The sequence below is a fragment of the Rhinatrema bivittatum genome, chromosome 5, assembly GCF_901001135.1.
Source record: "Rhinatrema bivittatum chromosome 5, aRhiBiv1.1, whole genome shotgun sequence".
Lineage (NCBI taxonomy): Eukaryota > Metazoa > Chordata > Amphibia > Gymnophiona > Rhinatrematidae > Rhinatrema > Rhinatrema bivittatum.
The window spans coordinates 241676965-241701985 of NC_042619.1; the positions used below are offsets into that span (position 1 = coordinate 241676965).

A 25021-nucleotide genomic window follows, 5' to 3' on the forward strand; every position below is an offset into this window, starting at 1 on the left:
TCTCAGTTCCAGTAGAGGCTAAGTTCTTACCTGTACTCTGTTCCAGTATGAGCTCCATCCCTTGCCAATTATTTACACTTTCGAATAATAGAAGGACTAGGGGGCATTCCATGAAGTTAACAAGTAGCACATTTAAGACTAATGGGAGAAAATTCTTTTTTACTCAATGCACAATAAAGCTCTGGAATTTGTTGCCAGAGGATGTGGTTAGTGCAGTTAGTGTAGCTGTGTTCAAAAAAGGTTTGGATAAGTTCTTGGAGGAGAAGTCCATTAACGGCTATTAATCAATTTTACTTAGGGAATAGCCACTGTTATTAATTGCATCAGTAGCATGGGATCTCCTTAGTGTTTGGGTAATTGCCAGGTTCTTGTGGCCTGGTTTAGCCTCTATTGGAAACAGGATGCTGGGCTTGATGGACCCTTGGTCTGACCCAGCATGGCAATTTCTTATGTTCTTAAGTACCTCAGGAGTTGCAGTCAGTCCTGCATCATTCCATGCCAGGATGAGTTGAACAGGAGCACCTTAACTCCCCCTTCTGGAAAGCAGGCCAAAGGCTCGGGAGTCGAGTAGTGCTGACTCTCCTGCATTGAAGAAGTGGCATCACTCTGCAGGGTCTTTGGAGCAACCTGCACCAAAGTAGTACAAGTCTTCCAAACATAATGCAGCAGTGCTGTTGATGCCTGGCACATCAGCAATGCTGCCTTTTGATGCATTTTCACACAGTGTGCTAGCTCTGATAACACATGGCACATTGGTACTGCATGGCCCATCTATACTTATGATGCTGCTGTGCCTTCGATGCTTGTGTACCCGATGTCTGACACCAGCTGATCCATTTGAAGCAAGGACGCTTGACACTTCTTTTAGATTTGTAAACATGAGCACCGTTGAAGCTCAAGTTTCCTGTGCCACCAAAACTAACAGCATCAACTCCTTCCCTGCATCATTCAACACATTGAGCTCCAGATTATGGGCATCATGCAGAATTACCAACACAACCTTTATGCCAACTGGTGAAGATCAGGTGCAGAGGGTGATATGCTACCCTACCACCTCCTATTACCAGAGTCCTCACTCCTTCTAGGTTCATTGTGGAGAACTTATGGTTGGAAACACCAGACAAGATATGTTCCTTAGTGCCATTTACCTCCAGTAGGCTGCCTAGTCAGGAACCGGAGCTCATCCTTGTCTTTAAGGAAGATGTTCTACTAACTGCGTCAGAGAATGACAGTCTCGCGACCAAATAACAGATCTGATAAAAAATTTCTTTACCTCTTTGGCTAAGGAGATAGAAGGTACCTACTATCTTCTCCTCTCTAGTATTGCTGCGGCAATCCCACAGGTTGGAGTCCACAATTCCCCAATTAAGGTAAACATGTCATCAGAACCTTGCTCAGAGGTTCTTCATCATTTTATTCGGCTGCTGTAGAATCAAACCGTTCAGAGGTTGCAGACCAGGTCTATGCCCCTCAACTTCCTTCATAGGGGCTTGTCATATATCCTTGTTAAAAGCCAGTAGCATCTGTGATGATGTACATGAAAAGTTGGTGGCTGTGCCTTGTCTGGGGAAACACCACTTTAGAGAAAAGCTCAGAGAAACAGTTGCTCAAATGAAAGAATGTGGCAGTCCAGTCTCTCTCAACAGGGCCCAAGCAACCACCTTCTTTGAGACACTCCTTCTGCTTATACAAGAGACTGTACTTCCAAAGATGCCTTTTCTATCCTTTTCAATGGTACTGGCTCCTGCCTCTTTCGGCTCAGCAACACCAACAACTTCCAGCTAGACTTTGTCAGCATGAATGCTGTCTGCCTAAAATATAACAAGCCCAACCAAAACTTGGGCCTAGGTTTTGATCATTATGAATTTTCAGCAAACACCCTCTCCCGTCGTGCCAAGGCCTTCCTACAGGAGTGGTGCCAGATAACAGAGGACTGCTAGGTCCTCAAGATTGTGGAATTTGTATACCATTTGCATTTCTCCTGGCTACCATCTCTCACTCATTGTTCAACCCTTAGTTCAGATTCATCCAACTTAATGCAGCTGTCTGGCAGTGGAATTGCTTCTTCAACAAGCAGTAGATCCAGTCCCTGTGCCCCAACCTGGATAGAGATTCTACTCCCAGTATTTTCCTAATCAAAAAAAAAAATAGGTTTGAGACCTATTCTGGACTTGAGAGATCTGAACAGGCATGTGCTCCAAGAGAAATTAAGAATGTATTCCCTCAGCATGATTCTTCCCTACATCCAGAAAGGGGAATGGATGTGCATTCTTGAAGAATGGATATACTCATTTGCATACCCATTTATCCTATCTTTGCTTCAAGGTGCATACTTCTCATTATCAATACAAAGTACCTTATTTGCCGGCATATAGGACGCAGCGGCGTATAAGACGCACTCCTTTTTTATACATAATTTTTAAGGAAAAATAATCGGGGAGCGATTCTGCAGGTCCTATGCGCCGGTAATCAAAATTACTAACAGCGTACGGTGGGAGGGTGGCGGGGAGTGTTGCGCCGCCCGATTCAGGGAGCGATTCTGCAAGTCCTATGCGCCTGTAAAGCTCCCCGATTGACCGATGCTGGGCAAAGGGGGCTTGTCCTCACTCCTACCTCCATGCCCCTGAGGAAACTGCCTTTGATAGTTGATTGTGGTTGCCCAGATCTGATCGTAAAACACTCTTGAGATGTTGATAGTCTTTCTTGCAAACCCCCCCCCCCCCCCCCCCGGACGCTGTTAGTAATTTTGAGCCGGTAATTAAAATTACAAACAGCATCCGGTGGGGAGGGGAGTGTTGCGGTGGCATCGGGGAGCGAGGCATGCTGTTGATTTTGATTGGGGAAGCCATGCTTCGGCAAGCCCCTTTATCACAGCACCGGCCAATTGGTGCGCCCTCGCTCCCTGATGCAGTCACTCCCCCCCCCCCCCCCCCGACGCTGTTAATTTTGATTACCGGTGCATAGGACACACTCCTTATTTTTCCCCTATTTTGAGGGGAAAAAAGTGCGTCCTATACGCCGGCAAATACGGTACTTCTCCTTGGCCTATCGGTGACACAGATAATCTTAAGTGCATGGCTGTAGGAGCAGCACATCAACGGCATCAACGATTGGCTTGTCCAAGCGAGCACCAAGAGGGAATAGTGGTCTATCTTCTGCGGAGGTTAGGTTTCCTGGTGAATTTCAAGAAGTTGAATCTGGAACCAACCCCAAAATAAACTTTATCAGGGCATGGGTAGATTCACTGCCAGAGAGGGCTTTACTATCATCTGAGCAATTATGAGATTACTCATACACAAGCTACTGACTAAATAGCACTTGACAGCTAGAATGATTCTAGATGTCCTAGGTCATATGGCGGCATCCATACATGTAGTTCATTAACCCGCTTCCATGTCTGTACCTGCAGTGGAATCTAAAATGTTAGTGGAACCAACTGACTCAGCCCTTGATGTCCAGAAGACATGTCTCAAGAAAAATAGCAATTATGCTGGAGGTTGTGCTTTCGTGTGCTTCAAGAAGCAGCTTCTCTTCAAGCTCTCTCCCATCAAGTAATCTTGGCAAAAGATGCCTCCAGAAAAGGATGGGGCACATGATCTTTTTAGACCCAAGGGATTTCATCCCTTGAGCAAAGCACTTTCAAATCTGCTAGAACTCATAGCAATTGGGTATGCTCTGTCAACTTTCATGTACATTCTCTAAGAAAAGAGCATTTTAAATCAAATGGACAATCAGATTGCCATGTTAATAAACAGGGAGGCACAAGGTCTTGGAGTGTCTGCCAGGAAGCACTAAATATTTGGCAATGGGCAAGCTGTCCTACAGACTACTTAACTTCTTGGAATCTCAAACATGCTAGTGCATCATCTCAGCAGAGCTTTCCGTCCATATGAGGAGTCTCTATAACAATCCATAGCTGACATATTTGACTTTTGGGGAGGGTCTTCCAACAGTCAGCCTACTCACGTTGGAATAGAGCAGGAAGCTAAAGAAATTCTATTTAGCTCAGCAAACTCAGGTTGGCTCAGGACTAGCATGTAAGCTTTTTCACTAATACTGCTGATTACTGAAATATTACAGAAAGTGCTATAGGATCAAGCTTGGCTAATCCTCATAGCTCTAGCATGGCTTAGACAGATGTGGTTTGCCTATCTCCTACGGCTTTCCAGTAGTTGTCTAATTTATCTAGGGACGGACCTTAGTTAATGCAAGTCGAAGGAACTCTATTCCATCCAAACCTTCCATCTCTCAGTACAATGGCATGAATGTTGAATGCTCAGTAATTGCAGATCTCTTTTTGCCCAGAGAGACACTGAAGACTTAATAGTTTGGCCTGGAAACCACCAACTAGGAAAGCCTATGGCTTCACGTGGAAAAGATTTTTCATGTGGTGTCAGAATGCCTTGAATCTGTGAACCCAAGCAATTGCTAACCTATTTGCTCTTCCTTTTAGAATTGGGCCTTGCTACATCTTCTGTAAGGGTATGTCTTGGCACCATAGCAGCTTTCAATATTTCGGTTGATGATTAAACCCATCTTAATTAATCCATTGGTGTCCAGGTTTATGAAGGCTTATGACATTTTGAACTGCTGGTGCAGAAATCTCTGGTACCATGGGACCTGAATGTTGTCCTTTCTAAATTGATGAAGTTGCTCTTTGAACCTTTAGAATCTGCTTCTCTTAAATTCTTGACATAGAAAATAATTTTTCTTGTTGTAAAAACAGCCAAGACAGTTGGTGAACTCCAAGCACTTGTTCACTATCCACTATAAATGCAGTTCTTCCATAATAGGGTGATACTTCAAACTCACTCCAAGTTTCTCCTAAATGTCATGTCAGCTTTCTATATCAAATTATGAAGAAATCACATATTGAACGTGAATTACTGAAAGTGGTGAGCCCTCATAAATGAGCTATTGCACACTTACGCTGTGACAGCGTTTTAACATTTTGTGCACTCGTTGCGATTGTGCATGCTCAATGGACATAATCATGGGGTAACCCTTTTCTTTTCACGTAATTCACGTTCAATATATGTGATTTCTTCATAATTTGTTTTATATCTCTATCACATACAATACCAGTTCTTCGATTTTTGAGCTTTCTATATCAGTCCATTATATTGCCTACTATTTCCTGCGGCCACATGCACATGAAAGGAGAGAAGTCCCTTCATACACTGGATTGTAAAAGAGTCCTAGCCTATTATGAGAGAGAGTGCAGCTGCAGCACCAATCTTCACAGCTATCTCTTATGATCCTAACATAAATGGCATAGTAGTCTCCATGTGTACATTGTCAAACTGGATAGTGGACTGCATTCATTACTGCTATACATTAGCAGGCCTATAAATTAGACTCTGTCAAAGTTCAAGTTGAAGCTATAGCCTCTTCCATTGCTCATTTCAGAGAAGTATCTCACATACATTTGCAAAGCTGCAACTTGGTCATCAGTTCACACCTTCACTTCCCATGAGCATCTAGACAGTCTCTTGAGGGCTAGCAGTAAATTTGGACAATCAGTTTTGCATAGTCTATTCTCCCAGTAGTTTGCTCTCCACACTGGGGTCTGTATTGCTTACTTGGTTAATATTACACTGCAGCTCTCAGCTTGGGAGTCCTCTTGTCATGGCTAATTCAGCCCACTTATCAATGGAAAACAAGTTTGTATACCTAAATGGTGTTTCTATAGATAGGATAAATTAACTATGCCTGTCACCCTGGAGAGTTGACTTCCTGGCTAACTTTAGCTTTGTTAATGACTGAGGGGGCTCACGAGGCAACACTTTCTCAGGAATTTCTGCACATGCTTAGTAAAGCTAAAAGCCATTTATTTATATTCTGCTTTTCGACACTTAAAAGTGGATTACGTTCAGGTACTGTAGCTAGGAGAGAGAGATGTCTGTGGGTTGTGTCACCTGGCAGCACCATGTCATAGCTAATTCATCCTGCTATTTATGAAAAAAAGAAAAACGATTTATGTTAAGCAAACTTGCTGATTAGTAAAATATTTTGAATTTGGTGATTTGCAGGATCCAAGGCAGTATGGCTTATCAGAGGGAGTTGATACTGTATTGTGTGTGTGTGTACACACATACATATACACAGTATATATGTATAGTAGTTTTTAGACTTGAAATGCTTAATTTTCTTCATTATTCACCATGATGTAACAAGGGATTGTCGTATATTAAATAAAACTAATGATGTCAAACAAATCTGATACATTTCTTTAATTAGAAAACCAGAAATAGATCAGAAGTATGCACTGGATATGGTATAGTCAGTGCCACATAATTAGCCTAATACATTATTTACAAACTGCAGCACAATCTTTAAAACTGAAACGCCCCCACCTCCTAATTCAATCATCTGAAGAAAGCTACAATCTAGGCTCTCTCTGCTTCCTGTTCCAGTCCCTCCCCTCAGAAGAAACTGGCAGGAAACAGGAGGGGAGGGAGTGAGGCTGGAGTAGCCTGAGCAAAGAAAGGAAGGGATGTTCTCCTCCCTACTCTAACCTCTCCCCTGTCTCCTCCTGTCCTGAAGAAAATGGGAGGAGGGGGTGAAATTTGAAAGCAATTAGAACGTTTTATCCTTGAAAGATCTCTTTAAATCTAACCAAAGATGATTTTGATACAATTCCTCAATGGAGTGATGAAGTTCTGGTAAAGATACATCTTTATATAAAGGTTCTTTTATATAGATGCAGCCAGCTATAAATCTGTCTGCAAATGCTGGTGTCCCACAGCTGGCAGAGACAAGACCTTCTGGGGTTCGAGCCCGAAATCGAGGCTGATGCTGCAGCCTACCTCGAACGCCACCAATTGGCTGCCCAACGCTGCCCTTGGACGGCCCATACTGCCTACCTCATCCCGGACGCAGCAGGGCCTACAAATCTGGTAGGCAGGCCCCCATCTCGCTCCATTTTCGCCACACCCGATCCGGAGCGTACCCGACGACCCGGCTCGACACGATCTGCATGGGAGACCTTCCCCCGCCATAAATATGCGTACCCATCCTATACCCACAGTCAAGCACTACTCTCCTATAGCTCTTGCTCCCCAGCCTAAAACCCGCTATGAACACCATAGAACACTTCTCCCCATCATGACCACCCCTTTCACCCAACTAATTGGTCTTACCACTTTCACAATCCTTCAATTAAATGCACAGTCAATTGTCAAACAGTATTACTCAATGACATTCTCTTTGATAGCCCTGACATCTGTGCTATTACTGAGACATGGCTAAAGGACTCTGACTCTGTTTTACTAAACCAACATCCAACCAATTCATGACATTTTCTCTAGTCCTAGATCCAAGAAAAGAGGAGGTCTCCTTCTTGTCACAAAAAAGGACTTTAAATTAACACTGCAAACTATCACTCCGCCTCACAAACTGGAAATCGGATTATTTAAATCGCCCAACCTCCAAATCTGCTTAATACACGCCCCGCCAGGGCAACTCGACAATAACCCATCCCCCATTATTGAACACATCGCCAAAAACGTAGTCATAGACTCGCCAGCGATTTATCCTGGGAGACTTCAATCTCCATGTGGACTCTGTACCCATATCATCCTCCTGCTATTCCCTTCTAGCTTCACTTAATGCCCTAGGCTTCAAGCAGATAATTTCTAACCCTACACATAAGGCAGGCCACACTGTTGATCTTATCTTTACCAACTCCCTAATCCGACCAGACCCTCCTACATGCAGTCCCATCCCCTGGTCCGACCATTTCCGTAACGAAACCACTTGCTCCATAAAAAATACTCTCCCGCCCACACACACCAAAAAAACCCATTCACTTCAGAAGAACTTACAAAACAGATGACCTCATCGCAGCCCTCTCTAAAGAACTCGGCAAACTAGACTTGACTGACTCAGACTCTGCTCTCTCCTCTTGGAATCAACTTACCAGCACTGTTGCCAATAATGTCTGCTCCACACAATCTCGAGAAATTAACCCATTAAATAGTAAACCCCCCCCCCAAAAAAAAACCAACCTTGGTACATGCCTGAGCTGAAAAACATGAACACAACCTAAGAAAGCAAGAAAAGAGCTGGCGTAAAGATCCTTCACCTACCCAATTGGCAAAGTTTAGATCCTACCTTCACACTTATCGAGAAGCCACAGACAAAACTAAAAGGGACTTTTATGCCCAAAAAATTCATCAACTCCAATTTAATGCTCGAGCCCTTTTTGAATATGTAACAAATTTAACTATAACTACGCTTACCCCCACCCCCGGATACAGATGACAAGGCCAAGTGTGAAGACCTTGCACTATTTTTCCATGATAAAATAGACAATATTATGTCACGCTTCTCTACAACTTCCACGCCCACAAAAACCCAAGCAATTAAAACTACTGCCGTTCTTATTTCATTCGAGATCACCACCTCATCAGAAATAGAATCCATTCTAAAGAAAATTAAACCTTCATCTCTCACCCCTCAGACACCATCCCTATAAAAGCCTTCCTCACCATCCCCAACATTATTTCCAAACCTATATCCAACATTATCAACAGATCCATCTCACTTGGTACAGTCCCAAACCAACTTAAACAAGCCATAGTAAAACCTATATTAAAAAAACCTAAACCCAATCCTGCTGATCCTGCCAACTTTCGCCCCATCTCCAGCCTACCCTTTATAGCAAAAATCTTAGAAAAAACAATTAATCGACAACTGACTACTTAGATGAACATCATATCCTCTTCCCATCTCAATATGGTTTCCGTAAACACCACGGTACCGAAACTCTCCTCATCTCCCTTACTGCCTACATCCTGAAAGGCCTGGAGAAAGGTCAATCATACATCTTGGCCCTCCTAGACATATCTTCCGCATTCGACACTGTCAACCATAACATTCTAATAGAACGCCTTAAAGAAATTGGCATTTCCGGCATCTCACTTCGCTGGTTTCAATCATACCTAATGAAAGATTTAAAACTTTTAAACTTTTAAAAGATTTAAAACTCTTCAAAAAAAAGCTTAAAAACTTGGCTCTTCAAAAAAGCAGTCCACAGTAAGGTCGCTGAAGAAACAACAAATACATTCAGCTGAAAGTCACCTATAAAAGCAGAGTTGTTTGTCTTTATTATTTTATTATTTTTGTTATTTTACTCATAATTAAATATTAATTTAAAAACAGTATGCACATATACGATTAGCAAGGCAATCGTAAATAGCATCTCCAACCCACTTTTCAATTAGAGTATATTATTGAACAGTGTAACCGTAAAATATTGGCACCGCTTGGATAACTTAGGTTTCATAGTTTGATAGTTTTCTATTTCGTGCCTAAATGTAAACCGTTGTGATGGTGCACTACTAAACGACGGTATAGAAAAGTTTTTAAATAAATAAAATAAATACCTAAGCAATAGACAATACAGAGTAAAAATTGGTAACAGTGAATCTAAACCAATCAACCTGACACAAGGCGTCCCACAAGGTTCCTCATTGTTTTCCACCCTATTCAATATATATACTTCCTTCCCCTCTGCCATCTCCTTTCTGAACTTGGTCTTCCGCATTTTATATATGCGAACGACGTACAGATCCTCATACCTGTAGCTAACACATTACTTGAAGCCATTAAGACCTGGGAAACTGCCCTCGCTGCAATCAACACATTGCTTTCAAACTACCTTGCGCTCAACACCGCTGAAACTGAGCTCTTAATCATCTCACCATACAATGTTAACATTAACTTCCCCCTGCTCAACACACCACCCTCCACCATTACTTTTTCTCAACATGTACATAGCCTCGGCGTCACACTGGACAATCAATTTAACCTAAAAAAGTTCATCAGCTCTACTTTAAAAGACTGTTTCTTCAAACTACACACACTAAAAAAAAAAAACCTGAAACCTCTTCTACATCTCAATGACTTTCGCACAGTACTCCAATCTACCATACTGTCGAAAATTGACTACTGCAATGCCATTCTCCTAGGCCTTCCCAAAAACGTAATCCAACCCCTCCAAATGCTCCAAAATGCTGCCGCCCATATTCTCACCAATGCCCACAGAAATGATCATATCACCTCTGTCCTCAAACATCTGCGTTGGCTGCCAATCACATCCCGGATCATATACAAGACTCTTACTATCATCCACAAATCACTTCACAATCAAAACATGCAATGCTTCACGCATTTCCAGCATAGCTTCAACAGCAGCGGAGAAGAAAAAAGGATTCGCAATCACAAAGTGGGGAGTAGCTGGCTTGTTACGGCGGTTACTACCCCAAACCAAATGTGCCTGATACTTCACTTTCGATGCATATCCAGCATGGCTCTCTGCTTCAACGGCATGGGAGAAAGACTGATACTTCACGCATATCCAGCATAACTCTCTGCTTCAACGGCAGGGGAGAAGAAAAAACAACCAATAAGGGCTGTATAACATAGTCTGGGTACAACAAATAAGCATGGGTGTAGCTTGCTTATTGCAGCGGTTACTACTCCTACTGCCCCTAACTAATCAAGCTAGATATTTTACTTGGATGCAGCTCCATCACTGCTCTCTACATTAATGGTGGGGGTGGAAGGGAAATAGAACCAAGAGCTAAGAGAAACAGATAAGTATGAGAGAAAGTGTGTGAAGCTTGCTGGGCAGACTGAATGGGCCGTTTGGTCTTCTTCTGCCATCATTTCTATGTTTCTATGTTTCAATGAGTACCTCCTATTTTGCACTCCCACCAGAAACCAATGCTTGGCAATACTGCACACACCTTCACCGAAACTTACTATGTCCACCAAAGACCATGCACTTTCCACAGCAGGTCCCGCTCTATGGAACAACATGCCTTCTAATCTTCGCCAAGAATCATGCCCAAAGAAATTTAAACAGAACCTTAAGACCTGGCTACTCAAGCAGGCTTATACTTGAACTACCTGACCCAACCCCCCTTTTCTCCCTGCCACGTTACCCTCCCTCTCTAGTTTCATACCGCACCAGCAAGCTTACAGACCTGCCTTTAGCCCCTACCCCTTTAACTCGCCGCTCCTCTTAATCTTTCTCCTTTAGAAGGTTAATACATTATCACAACATCCATTAGGCAGCAAATATGTTTTCTCCACAGCGTATAGACTCTAACTATCTTGTCCTTACATTTGGCGATATTTATTGTCTGTAAATACGTCTTCTCCAAACCCTTTGACTGTAAATATCCTGTCACTATATTTAGTGATATACTTTGACTGTAAATACTTTATCAGGTCATTCTTTTGTTTGTAAAATTGTTTCTCTATACATGGTTATACATTTTGCTTTGATAGTTCTTAGTTTTTTATTCTCCAGTTTTTTGTTCTCTGTAAAGCCTGTTTGCTGCATTTTGTTATATGTAAACCGATGTGATGTTCCCAACGACTGTCTGTCTATAAAAATGTTTAAATAAAAAATAAATATCAATTTCAATTCATAGAAGCCTTGATGACTGGCACGACTGCTTCTGTGTAATTAAGCGCATGACAAACTGTTGATGCTTAGGACATCCACTCAAACAAGGAATTTCTGAAAATGTTGGTTGTGCTGTATTTTAATTCAAAACAAAAGTGACAGTCCACAGTTAAGCTTGTAATGTTTTATTTGATAGCTGATTTTTCCCTTGGTAAATTTTATATTTACATATAGTTTAAATATCTAAAAAATGAGAGGAGAGGATTATGTTGCTGGTGGCTGGAAAGAATCAGTAAGTACTGCCTGGAGAAATTTTTAAACTTAAAAGTATTAGGGAGAATTAAACAAAACTATTGGGGGTATATTATTTTGTGTGTGTTTGTTTTAAATAGGTAGTCAGAAAGTCAGGCAACAAACAGAACTCTGTGTGTTTTGTATTTCCCAACCCTCCCACCCACCCTTAGCTCATCCTTTAATTTATAGGCAGGTGTCACTTTCACACTTAAAATAAAATAAAAAAAAATCAGCCTTTTATCTTACTCAAAAATTCCCCTTGTCCAAAGTTTGATCATTCCCTTGTAGATTACTACCAGTTGTATAGTAAATACATTAATACATTTAAAGGACCCTAATTGTACCCATTCCTACACCCATAGGAACCTAAAACAACTAGGAAATGAACAAATTTAAGATGAAGATAATCCAGCAGCAAGAGGGTGGATTCCTAGTCCTTTGCATCAAGTGTCACATTTTACCCGCTAGTGAGAAGTTATATGTGTGCATGCAATGCAAAGAGCTCCTGTCTCTCAGAGAATGAGTCTGATCTCTGGAGACTAGAGTGGCAGACCTGGAGGAGCTGAGGCAGACAGGTATATAGATGAGACCTTCATGGACATAGTAGCCAAGTCCCAACTCCAGTCTGGCATCCCTGGTGCTGCCTTGGAGGAGGAAGGTCTCATGATTGGAGAACATCAACCTGGTGCAGCAGGAAATGATCCTGTAGCAAGGACCTGCTCTCCAGATGATGCATTGTCCTTTCACACCGAGGATGTCTCTCCCAGGCTTCTGCCAAGGAGGGAAGAGTCAGGTAGGCCTTCATAGTTGGTGATTCGATTATTAGGAATGTAGATAGCTGGGTGGCTGGTGGGCGTGAGGATCACCTGATAACACGTCTAACTGGTGGGAAGGTGGCGGAACTCACGCGTCACCTAGAAAGGATATTAGACAGTGCTGGCGAGGTGCTGGCTGTTATGGTACATGTGGGCATCAACAGTATAGGAAAATGTGGGAGTGAGGTTCTGGAAGCCAAGTTTAGGCTCTTAGAAAGCTTAAATCCAGAACCTCCAGGGTAGCATTCTCTGAAATGCTCCCTGTTCCACATGCAGGTCCCCAGAGGCAGGCAGAGCTCCAGAGTCTCAATATGTGGATGAGACAATGGTGCAAGGAAGAGGGATTCAGTTTTGTAAGGAACTGGGGAACCTTTTGGGGAAGGGGAAGTCTTTTCCAAAGGGATGGGATCCACCTTAACCAGGATGGAACTAGGCTGCTGGCGCTAACCTTTAAGAAGGAGGTAGAGCAATTTCTTATATTCGCATTTACCCATTGTAGACCTCTCATGTTTTTAAAGACCTCTATGATATCTCCCCTCAGCCGTCTCTTCTCCAAACTGAACAGCCCTAACCTCTTTAATATTTCCTCATAGGGGAGCAGTTCCATCCCCTTTATCATTTTGGTGGCCCATCTCTGTACCTTCTCCATTGCAACAATATCTTCTTGAGATGCGGCGACCAGAATTGTACACAGTATTCAAGGTGCGGTTTCACCATGGAGGGATACAGAGGCATTATGACATCCTCCGTTTTATTCACCATTCCCTTCCTAATAATCCCTAACATTGTTTGCTTTTTTGACTGCTGCAGCACACTGAGCCGACATTTTCAATGTATTATCCACTATGATGCCTAGATCTTTTTCCTGGGTGGTAACTCCTAATATGGGCCTAACATTGTGTAACTACAGCATGGGTTATTTTCCCTATATGCAGCACCTTGCACTTATCCTCACTCGTCATATTCCTTTCCAGATAATTTATAAATATATTGAAAAGCACCGGTCCAAGTTCAGATCCCTGAGGCACTCTGTTTACCCTTTTCTGTTGAGAAAATTGACCATTTAATCCTACTCTGTTTCCTATCTTTTAACCATGTGTGTATAAATCTATGCTGTATTTTATCTACATTATCTTTTTTCAATGACAAGCTGGACGGTAGTCCTCACACATGGATGATATCTGATGGAGTCTGGCATGGAAAACTTAGGTCAAAGTTTCTAGAACTGCCTGAACCTCACTGAGCATGTTCAGCATGCATTATACCATGCATCCATGTGGAGTCCCCTTCAGTCTCTTTTTCTGTGGAGCTTGTCATTTCATGGTTGGGTGAGAGCCTCAGTTTTCCCGACGATTGGCTTATTTTTGAAAAACTTTGTTTTCGTTGGAATTTTCTTTGTTGTGTTGAATGGTCGATGTGGGGTCCATTGTCGTGTCGTCCCCCCCCCCCCCCCCCTGGTTCTACCTTTAGTATCTTAGTTTATTTTCGCTTTGATACCCCCTGGGCTGTGTTGCATTCTGTGCCTGCTGACCATCAGCAGCGGCCACCATTGATTTTGACGTCCCTTTTATTTTGTGACATGTCACCTCATGGTTTAAGCGATGCCCTCGGTGCATGAGGCATGTCTATCATGGAACCCTATAATAGATGTATCCTCTGCCATGGAGCATCTCATGACTTCCGGGGTTGTAGCAGATGAGGCTAGATGACCGCGAAGGTATGTAAGATCTGGCTCGATAAGATGGCATGCCTCTTCGGGCTGGAGAAGGCTGAGCCATCTGTATCTAGGGACCTTGGAACTGCACTGATGGACACCAAGCCATCAACATTGGCAGAGCCATCAGTTCCATCAGCTCTATTGGCTGGAAAGGATGCTGGAGACTGGCCATCATCTGGCTCCTCCAGGTCGAGGATGTCTGGTTCTTTGTCATCGACCTTTGTACAGGGGAAGGACCATGTTGAGCATCGAGGAAAGCCAAAGAAGCATCGGCATTGGTCTCCACTGATGCATGGGGGGGAGCCAGGACTAAAGTCTCCATTCCCTTGTATAGGCAATATGTAGGCGCACAATCGAGGTAACTGCAATAGTTGGGTAACAGCTCGCCAAGCAAGACGTAAAGGTCGTATGGAGGGGGATTGAAATAGGAAGGAAGGGTGTGCTGTATAAGAAGCTTGCATAATGTACGTTAACGCCATTGAGGCCGCCAAAGCCTGTTCAGTCAAAACGTTTACATAAGTGGATTTCCCTACTATCCAGTCTCTAAGTATACAAAGATTCCCCGCTAAATTGTATAGGCTTAAATCAGGGACACCCAGTCCACTCTCCCCCCACCGCTCCTGCAGGCTTGCCAGGGAGATCCTAGGTTTACCACCTCTCTAAAGGAAGCATCGCAGCCCCCTGTCTAATTGGGCCAACTCAGTGCGACGGAGGGAGAGCGGCAAATTTTGCATTAAATAAAGCCATTTAGGCATAAACACCATCTTAAATTGACTCTGCCGCCCAGGGAAAGAGGCAAACCTCTCCAAGTGCGAAGGGTCTCTATAGAACGCTTAAGTAAGGGGGCAATGTTTAGAGTATATAACTGTCGAGAGGAATTGGAGAGCAGAACCCCTAAATAACGAAAGGAGCCTTCAGCCCATTGGAGCAGAAAGGAGCTAGGCCAATGTTCCCAGAGGGTATCTGGAAAGGCTAAGACTTCCGATTTATCAAGGTTAAGATGTAGGCCCACAAATTGTCCAAACTTCAAGAGTAAGCTCATAAAGGGTGGCAGTGAACGATGCGGGTTCCCCAAAAATACCGTTATATCGACGGCAATGGCCGAGTATTTGAATATTTCCGAGTGCATTTTAATGCCTCTTATGGCTGGGGTGGATAATAATAATAAAAGGAGGGTTTCTAGTTGTAGAAGAAACAGCAATGGCGAGAGTTGACATCCCTGTCTTGTTCCCCGAGCAATTGGAAATACCTCAGACTGTGATCTATTGGCAATAATTACTGCAGTAGGATCTTTATACAAAAGTTGGAGTGCATCAGAAACATACCAACAATTCCCATCTCCCTCAACATGTGAAACAAATAACACCACTCCATCTTATCAAAAGCTGTCTCTGCATCAAAGCTGATAAGGTATGGCTCATTCATTTGTTGACTCATTTCTAGGGCGGCCAGAATCTTACGGATATTAGAGCCTATCTTTTGCGGACAAAGCCCACTTGGTTCTGGCCAATCAAGGAGGGTAGCACCTCAGCCAGGCGATCTGCCAAGATTTTTGCCATTAGCTTCTGATCAGCATTGAGAAGAGAAATCTGCCTATAAGATGTTAGGGAACAGGCATCTTTCCCTGGTTTAACAATAACTGTAATATGTGCTCAGTTCACGTGTTCTGGGTATGCCCCCATAACAATCAACTCAGTAAAGGCGCGAGTAAGCACCGGGCCTACTAAATCAATCAAGCATTTATAAAAATTCGGCAGTGTAACCATTTGGACCAGGGGCCTTGAACCATTTCGCCTGTCAGATCTCTAACTGCACTTCAACTCCCAAGGGTCTATTGAGCCAGTCCCGTTGAGTGATAGTGAAACTAGGCAAATTAATTTTGTTGTGGAATTGTTCACAGGCTGATGGATCCCAACCCTCGGAGTTGTAGAGTGTGGAGAAAAAGTGCCGGAACTGGGAGAGAATTTCTTTGGTGTCTGTAACTATATGCCCCCCTGTGGTACGAATGGCAGCAATGCGCCTGGAGTTGCGTGTCGTTTTAAGCAAATTGTTCATAAGCTTCCCAGATTTGTTTCCATATTGATAAAGACGAAACTGGTAATATAAAAGACTCATTTTAGCTCTCTGATGAAACAGAGAGTTGACAGCTCCTTGTAAGGTTCTATAACTGTCTCTATCAGTGGGGTGATTAGTTTTTGTCAGGCGGGTACGAGTGGTTTTCAGTTGACTGCTTAAGGCAAGAAGCCACTTATCCAGAGTTTTTCGTCTGTGTCGCATACGAAATGATGTTGCCTCGTAAAACCGTCTTTGCAGTGTACCAAAAAAGGACCGGATTAGTCTCATGTTCCTTGTTCAAATTGGCAAACATTTGGAGCATAAATAAGTCTGAAATTGTGTGTCATCCCCTAAAAAAATAGGGATACTGCCAAATTCGGTGAGTAGTTTGATTGGGTGAGAGGTGCACATCCAACCAAATGGGAGCATGATCAGATAAGATTCTCTCCTATGCATGCGTTTCCTAAACATGAAAATTGATTGGCGCTGAGAAACAAATAATCTAATCGAGACCACGTGGCACGTGCTTGGGATAGGTGAGTAAATTCCCGTTCAGTAGAATGCAGCACCGGCCACGCATCTACCAAGTATAGAGAACTTTCTAATTGTTGCAAGCCTCTACTAGCCCCCATATCTCTGGAGGTGACTTTGGATTTATCCAATTGCAGATCCCTGATAGCATTGAAATCACTTCCAAGAATAAGAAAATCATCCAGGTATGGGAGCAACATACATTGGAGGTCCCGAAAGAATTGGGGATTGTAATTATTGGGGGCATAAACATTACAAAGCACAATTTTGCGATTGTATATCTGAGTGAGTAATAGGAGATAGCGCCCTTGAGAATCCTTAATCTCATTTAAGATCTGAAAAGGCAATTGTTTAAGATTTTAGAGAGAGAGGTTTTAAAACAACTTTGATTTTTTTTTTTTTTTTTTAGACCAAAATTTGGTTCTTCATCCCAGGCAGTCTGGTTTTAGAAAAGGATTTAGTACAGAATCTGCATTGACTGCCTTGTTAAATGAAATCAGATTACATTTAGATAATGGAAAAGAAGCTTTTATGGTTGTTCTTACGGTTTTCTTAGATATGAGCTCAGCATTTGACACAATTGACCTCCAGCTATTAATTAGGTGGTATTGGAATTCAAGGAATGGCCTGAAATTTTAGTACATCTCTTTCCTTAGTAACAGAAGTTACCAAGTTAATTGGGAATCCAGTCTTTCACAAGTATGGCATTTAACCTGTGGAGCTCCACAGGGATGAATATTGTCTCCTACACTTGATTCCTTGATTCAAAGTTTGGATTTAGTTATTTCTTTTATGCCGATGATATCTAGATCTTTGCATATCTAGATTCAAAGTGCCTTGAGTCACTAAATAAATTGAAGGAATGTTTAAAGATTCCTATTTTTTGTTTCTTTTTTAAACTAAAAGTTAACCCTGAAAAATCTGAGGTATGGATCTCTATGAAGAGGGAAAACTCTGAACTTCCTCATTAGATGGCCAGCTCTCCTATTTCACTTAAAGCTGGTTTCCTAGCGTGTAGCCAGATGGACTCGGGACCTGATAGCAGATGGAAGACGGAGTCAGATTTGAAAGCTGACGTCACTCTACATATACCCGTGCAGAAAGCTTAGCTCTTCAGTATTTCTCAGTCTCCACAGCAGTTGCGGACACTATCCCACACATAACTAGAACAAAGAAGAAAGAAAATCTACCTTCAAGTAGATCGAGCCCCATTCTCCTGCGGTGAAACCTAAGGGTCCCTCCCCCAGTCGAGAATTCCTGAGGTGATCTCAGATATCCCTCAGAGGTATGCCTTGGTCCCGGGGTGGACTTAGTCCCCAGAGTGGCTTAAAGGCAGTGGGTGCACATCAGAGTGCGGCGGTGAAGGTAAAACCTTCTCCCCCCTGCAGCTGGAGACTGTCCGATGTGCAAGCGGTAAGCGACGAGACCAGGTAAGAAGGAAACTTTACATTTAGGTCTCTGGTTTCCAGAACTCAGATCGCCGTACCGACTCTGCTTACAGCAAGTTGAAAGGGAGCATGATCGGGTTGAGCAACCTTGGTTAGGCTAGACCCCGATCCGGTGCAAGGGTCCACATACGTGGAGACCCTCATGGGGGCCGCCATCTTGCACGCAGGGGTCATTGGCACAATCTTCCCTTCCCTTCGGCGGTACGCGCAGGACATTCCGGCAGCCGATGCGCATCCCATAGAGTTGCGCGCATACCTGCATGCACAGCGGTGCTCACAACTGGACCGTGCGCAGAACCAAACGTGGGCACAAGTTAGCCGCGCGCACACCGAAGCACACTCCCTGTGCAGGCCACGCACAAATATGCACCGTGCGCATAACTAGGGCCGTGCACAAATCCTCGCACGCAGTGAAACTTGTGCGCCTAGACATAGATTCAATGGCACTGGCGTCTAAGAAGGCCAAAAGACACTCATTTTTGCGCAGCCTGAACTACAGGCCTGCCTGTGTCTGCTTTGTAAAGAAGCCCGGGGGGGCAAAGCCTGGTCAGTCTCTGTATGGGGCGGGGTGGGAGCTACTACTCTATAGCTCCCCGGACCTATGCAACTCCGAGAGGACTTCACCACAGGAAGGCACCACAGGGGCCCCTACTCCAACTCCCCCTGGGGGACCAATGGACCCTGGTTAGAATTTTTCCAATGGCTGCAACTCAGGCTCAATCAGCCCCAGCTGCAACACAGGCTCAGTCCCAGCTGCAATACAGGCTCTACCCCTGCCAGAAGCACAAAATCCTCCCGGCCTTACTCGAATGCCTTGCCTAAGAGTCTCCTGGGCAGGGACCCGGATATCCCAGAAGGGGCTGCATTAGGTTGATGACTGCTCTCTGGAAGACCTGGAACCATACTGAACGATGCTTCGTTTCTCTCACAAGGATGAATTTACCAGCCCTTGTTTCCTAGACTCTGAAGACTCTGGGTTTTTTTTCCAGGCACAGACCCTATGGTGGAACCAAAGAAGAAGCCCATTCTGATGTTCCTTCGTAAAGCCTCAAGCTACTTCCCGATGATGGAAGCCATCCAAAACTGGTTGACCTGCAGTGAGATGCCTTGGAAGCCTTATACCCTCTGGAACAAGCGGCCAAGGAATGCCTACGCTTTCCGAAAGTGGGCACCATGGTCTACGCTGTCTCAAAGCAAACAACCATTCCCTTAGAGGGAGAGGCTGCATTAAAGGACACTCAGGACAGAAGTCCATCCTTAAGCAGGCCTTTGACGCAACAGCAATAACACTGCAGATTGCTTCCTGCTGCGCACTGCTTACTCCTCTCGAGAGAGGCAAATAACTCCAGAACGTATACTGTCGAGACGATGGAACCTGTAGTAGTTTTCCTGATGGATGCAAGCTCAGACCCAGTGCGTACCTCAGCCTGGGGAGTACCTTCGGTAGTGGCAGCCAGAAGACAGTTATGGCTACGAAATTGGCCATCTGACTCGACTCCTAAAGCGAATCTCACGAGAATGCCCTTTTAAAAAGGATCTCCTATCTGGAAACGAACTGGAAAAATTAGCCAGCAAGTGGGGTGAACCACCATTGCCTTGGCTACTAGTCACCCCGAACTGGCTAATACGACTATGGTACGCAGACATGCGAAGACTACTTGCGGGGAACCCTCTGTTCTACCTCCACGCAGGGCCCGATTCTCCATGAAGATTCGTTTTGATTCTCTTACGGTCTGGCCCTTGAAAGAAGTAGCCCGAAGAAGCATGGTTACTCAAAGGCAGTGATTGACACCCTGCTCCGAGCACGCAAGTTCTCTACATCCCCGTTTTTCATACGGATTTGGAGAGTATTCGAGGCCTGGTGTGAGGACCGCAGGGCTCTCCCGCGGATAGCTAAAGTTCCCATGACCCTGGAGTTCCTTCAGGAAGGTATGAAGAAGGGGTTGTCATCCAACTCCATCAAGGTCCAAGTTGCCAAGCTGACCTGCTTCAGAGCCGAAGCGGATGGTATCAAGCTATCAACCCATCCAGATGTGTCCCACTTCCTGAAAGGGGTTAAACAATTCCGACCACCCCTAAAGTGGCTGGTGCCTCTATGGAATCTGTCTAGTATTAGACTTCCTAGCTGGGGCTTCCTTCAGACCAACATGCGGTCTGTCACTACGTCTCTTAATGTTGAAGGTGGCATGCTTGGTGGCAATATGTTCAGCTCGTCGCACCTCTGAACTTGCAGGTATAGAAAACACATGGGTGGAGCCTGTTCTCCGGGATAGAATGGCCCCTATGGCTGAGCTTGCTGCATCTGCTTCTACCACAAATGGTTGCTCTGGATAGGGGTATGCCAAAATCATGGCAGACATGAACGCTGCCTTTAAACATTTGAATCCCTGTCAGACATTTGAATGGGATTCCCTTCTTCAGAACCCCCATCCCATACATGCACCTTGGGATTGACGATTTTGTCAATGCTGAAATCTTTCACACAGCTCTGTGTGACCCTTTTGTGGTGAAATTATGTGGCCTAAAAATTCTATGGATTTTTTTTTTTTTTTGTCAAACTCAAATTTCTCTAGCTTCATGAAGCTTATGCTGTCTTAAGCTGTCTAAAACCTGACATACATGTTGTCATACTCTACTGGATTGTCTGAGAATATCATGAATATTATCTAAATAGTCAATTACGTATTGGTCTTAACATATCTAAGAACAGTTCATTTGCAGTAGTTTGGAATGTAGCTGGAGTATTCCTTAATCCAAATGGCATTACTAGGTACCTGGTGGCCCTATTGGGTATGGAATGCTGTTTTCTATTTATCCCTCTCTGATGTGAACTAAGTTGTAGGCTCCCCTAAGAACTAACTTAGTAAAGATTTGATTGGTTTGGAGATGCTTCAGGAGCTCAATGGGAGGAAGAGAGTATCTATTTTGGATAGTGATTGCTTGGTAGTTCACATAGGGTTGAAGAGAACTGTACAAAAGATCAGGGCTCCTGCAGAGGAGGTCAAAGGTCTGGTGAAACCATTTTTCAAATATTTATGTAGTACATTTAATTCCATTTTGAACAGGGAGTAAATTCATCCAAATAGAACTGCCATACTTGGTTGCAAGTCTGTTGGGCAGTCATAAACTCTTGAGAGGTATAGAATGTCTGCAACAACTATGTCAAACGCATCATGAAATTCTGAGTATTTCTCAGGTAACTATTCTACCTCTGCATTAGTTATATTATATCTAAATACCTGCATGCTTTCTTCTTGCTCATTTTTCTTCTGTTTTAAATAGGGAAGCGATTCTGTTGGCATAAAGTGGAGGAAAAGGCCATTTGGTGCATCTTCACTGAATTTGCGGCTCATGATTTCTAACCATGGTAATCCCAGGATGATTACAAAATATGGAATGTGGATAAGGTGGTAATGAATTGTCATGATCAATAGCTCAGTCTCTTGAGTTACTGGACCTAATAAGGGATTGTAGTTAGTAATCGCGACTGTTATGCTCATTCCCTTCTCTTGTATTATCCTGTATTACTGGACAAACGTGATATCCATGAAACACACTGAGGCGCCTGAATCCATTACGGTGAGAGCTTATAAGTTCCTCCTTCTTCCAAGATAGCTAGATTGAAATTGTCATGTGGGAGGATAGAATTCCTAGTAACATGTTAGCAAGTAGCACATTTAAAACATATTGGAGAAAATTCTTTTTCACTCAGATCACAATTAAGCTCTGGAATTTGTTGCCGGAGAATGTGGTTAGGGCAGTTGGTGTAGCTGGGTTTAAAAAAGGTTTGGATATGTTCCTGAAGAAGTCCATAAACTGCTATTAATCTAATTGACTTAGGGAATAGCCACTGCTATTTCTGGCATTAGTAACATGGGATATATTTAATGTTTGAGTACTTCGGGTACTTGTAACCTGTACTGGCCACTGTTGGAAATATGCTGGGCTTGATGGACCCTCAGTCTGACCCAGTATGCAACTTATGTTTGGTCTGAGAGGGTTTATCAGTGTTTCTCTCGTGCTCACCACCTCTACTGGAGTCAAAACTGTAGAGCTGGATGTGGAGCAATTGCTGGCCCATACGAGCAACTGGAGGACATAGCTCAGGAATCCATTGTACCAGAAAAGATGTCTCTTGCTTTCTTTATACTATCACCAATCAGTACTGTCTTGAACCAATTGGACCTTCCTTAACTACCTGTCTTTTGGTCTTTCCCTATTTCTGTATCTCCTCTGTCTTCTAGAGTCACTGATTCAAGCTCCCTTAAACCTGACACTAAGTAGAAGTCTGAATCTGCGAATTAAGCTTTAAATAGAATGATTCTTAAGAAATGTGATCCTAATTTAATGCAATGTATTGGCATTAGATAAAACTGGATTACATAGAAAAAGGATTCAGTACAATCATCCCTATACTGTCATTTTGTGAACATAAGAGACTAACTCTATATGTCTTTCTAATTATGCTGCTTTTTGCTCAGTTTTCTGGTTGAAATCACACTTATCATTTGCCTTACTGTTCAGCTCAGACTTTGCTTTCTATGCTTTTGGCACAGGCAGTCATGATATCTCAGTTAGAAATTCTACTAGATGCTGACTAGTACATTTGGACTCTCTTTATCCCTTCTTTTGGTTGGAATCCATGGCATTTAGAATATTTCACCTCAGCCATTCTCAAATGACTCTTGGAGACCATCACACTGTTTGAATCCAGGGATTGTCTGTGTTCTGTATCAGGAAGTCTTTTGGAAATCAGAGGTGTTTGGACTTGATAAGTTGAGGGTGATTTTGAATTTGAGATATGGGTGTGTATTTCTTTCTTTTTAAATGCATGTAGGAGTCTCTTATGATTAGATTATGCCAAGTGATTTTTAAGTGTGTTTTTTGGAAAGGGTAATGCATTGCAAAACATGTTTATAATATTGTAATAAATTTGATATATATTTGTATGTATGTGGATATTTATTTATAAAATATTTAAATGTATTGGGAGATTGAGCATATCACATTTGTATTTGGGTTATGATTTGATCACATTTTGAGCTTTACTGTTTCCACTGAGCAGTAGCTAAGAGCGTAAATCATGTTTGCAATTAGAAAACACAATGCCAAAATTGAGTTCCATGTATTTCTGATCCGTAAATACAGTATCTCATTTTTACACTGTTTTATGATGGAGGACTATGTTTAAAGGAACTGGCATAGGGTTATAGAGCCTTTCATCTTTAGATTAGCACTTCATATCTGACTCAGGTTGGTAGTGATTGAGAGTCGTCATGAAGACAAGAAAAATCCTGGGTGCTTTAAAAGTCAGGGCCTGGTGCCAGATGATGAAGGTGCCAACAGCACCTGGGCTGGAGAGAGTATTTGTGCCTTCTAGCAGTAGGACCCTGTTGAGCCAGAGGAAGAGATGGGATGGGTGGGAGAGTACTTAGAGGGGGAGAAGGGGAAAAGTACTTGAAAAAGAGAAAGAAGCTATGAGGAATGTTGAGGAGTGATTGGGAAGAGGGAAGGAAAGGAGAAGGAAAGTCAAGCAAAAATTTAAAAGTAAAAAAAAAAACCACATAAATAGAGCAAAATAGCCAAAAAAAGTGAAAACATCTTGTTGACTTCTTTAAAAATAAATAAATAAAAACATTTTTGATTCCTTTCTAAATACTTTTCCATCCCTGGTTGTTACCATGGGAAAGCTGTTCTATGTGAAACGAGTTAGTGGTCTCAGTCCAGTTGCCAGTGGACATGTGCCCACATCACAAAAACCATCGCAATTTGACGTGGCACCATTTTTTTATTTTTTTTTTTGGCAGTATGAGATGGAAGGTAACCTATTGCATTAGTATGGAGACTAAAATATGTCATCTTTTAGTGGTGATCCCTCCAGAGAGACTGAGATGCATTTGCCATCCCATGTACTAAACCTATTCTATGAATACATGGGGATAAATTAAGGTATTTAGCTTCTAGTGCTGTTAATGTTGTACCTTCCAAGCAGCACTAAATTTACTAGAAAAAAAATTGCATTACTGAAAATGTATTTCTTTGATGTAATAATAAAGTAAAGCTCCAAATTCTTATGTGGAATCCAACCCCTACTCCTGGTGTGTGTCCTGTTAGGGAGCTATAGAGGAGACAGAGCAGGGGTGGGGGTTGAATTTCGCATGTCAATTTGATCTACTTTATTTGGATGCTCTTATAGTTGCTACTGGGCAGACTGGATGGGTCACTTTGGTTGTTATCTGCCGTCATTTACTCTGTTACTGTGTTTGTGCTCATGGCAAAAGCTTTGTATTGTTTAATATGTATTCAGACAAAGTTATTTTCTGTCCCTAGCTCTTCTCCCTAATGGAAATGAAGCCTCCTATTTCCCGTGCAAAAATGATTCTAATTACTAAAGCTGCCATCAAAGCTATTAAGGTAAGAGAAGAACAAATTAAATACATTGAAAAGTAGTTTACATCTTTTACACACTGACTGCACTATTTCATTTTTTAGCATTAAAATTGCAAAATGCAGGAAAAGAATAACACACAATGAGTGTATAGACAGGTTCTATAACGCTTTTTAACAGCAAAACTAGGCTGTGTAGGCCTGTGTTTTACAATAAGACAGTATAAGGGGGTGTAAATTCTGTGTAGAGTCCATGTAATGTAGAAAGTTCTTCATCAAAACAAAGGCAATCTGTATGTAATGTAGCACTATTGAATTTTCCATCTGTTTTGGAAAATATAAAAATATTTTT

The 25021-nt window shown here is 42.8% G+C and overlaps 1 protein-coding gene across 3 annotated transcripts in view; it reads left to right on the top strand.

The window, feature by feature from the left end:
* The window catches only part of SCAF4 (SR-related CTD associated factor 4), a 428510-nt gene that overhangs the window by 54391 nt on the left and 349098 nt on the right, over positions 1 to 25021 (top strand). For 2 of the 3 annotated variants that reach the window (XM_029603599.1, XM_029603600.1), the window contains exon 2: positions 24613 to 24696. The exons of the other annotated variant lie outside the window; for it this stretch is intronic. In XM_029603599.1, coding sequence (XP_029459459.1) covers positions 24613 to 24696 — 84 coding nt within the window. The remainder of the gene's footprint in view (positions 1 to 24612; positions 24697 to 25021) is intronic. 3 annotated transcript variants of the gene reach the window in all.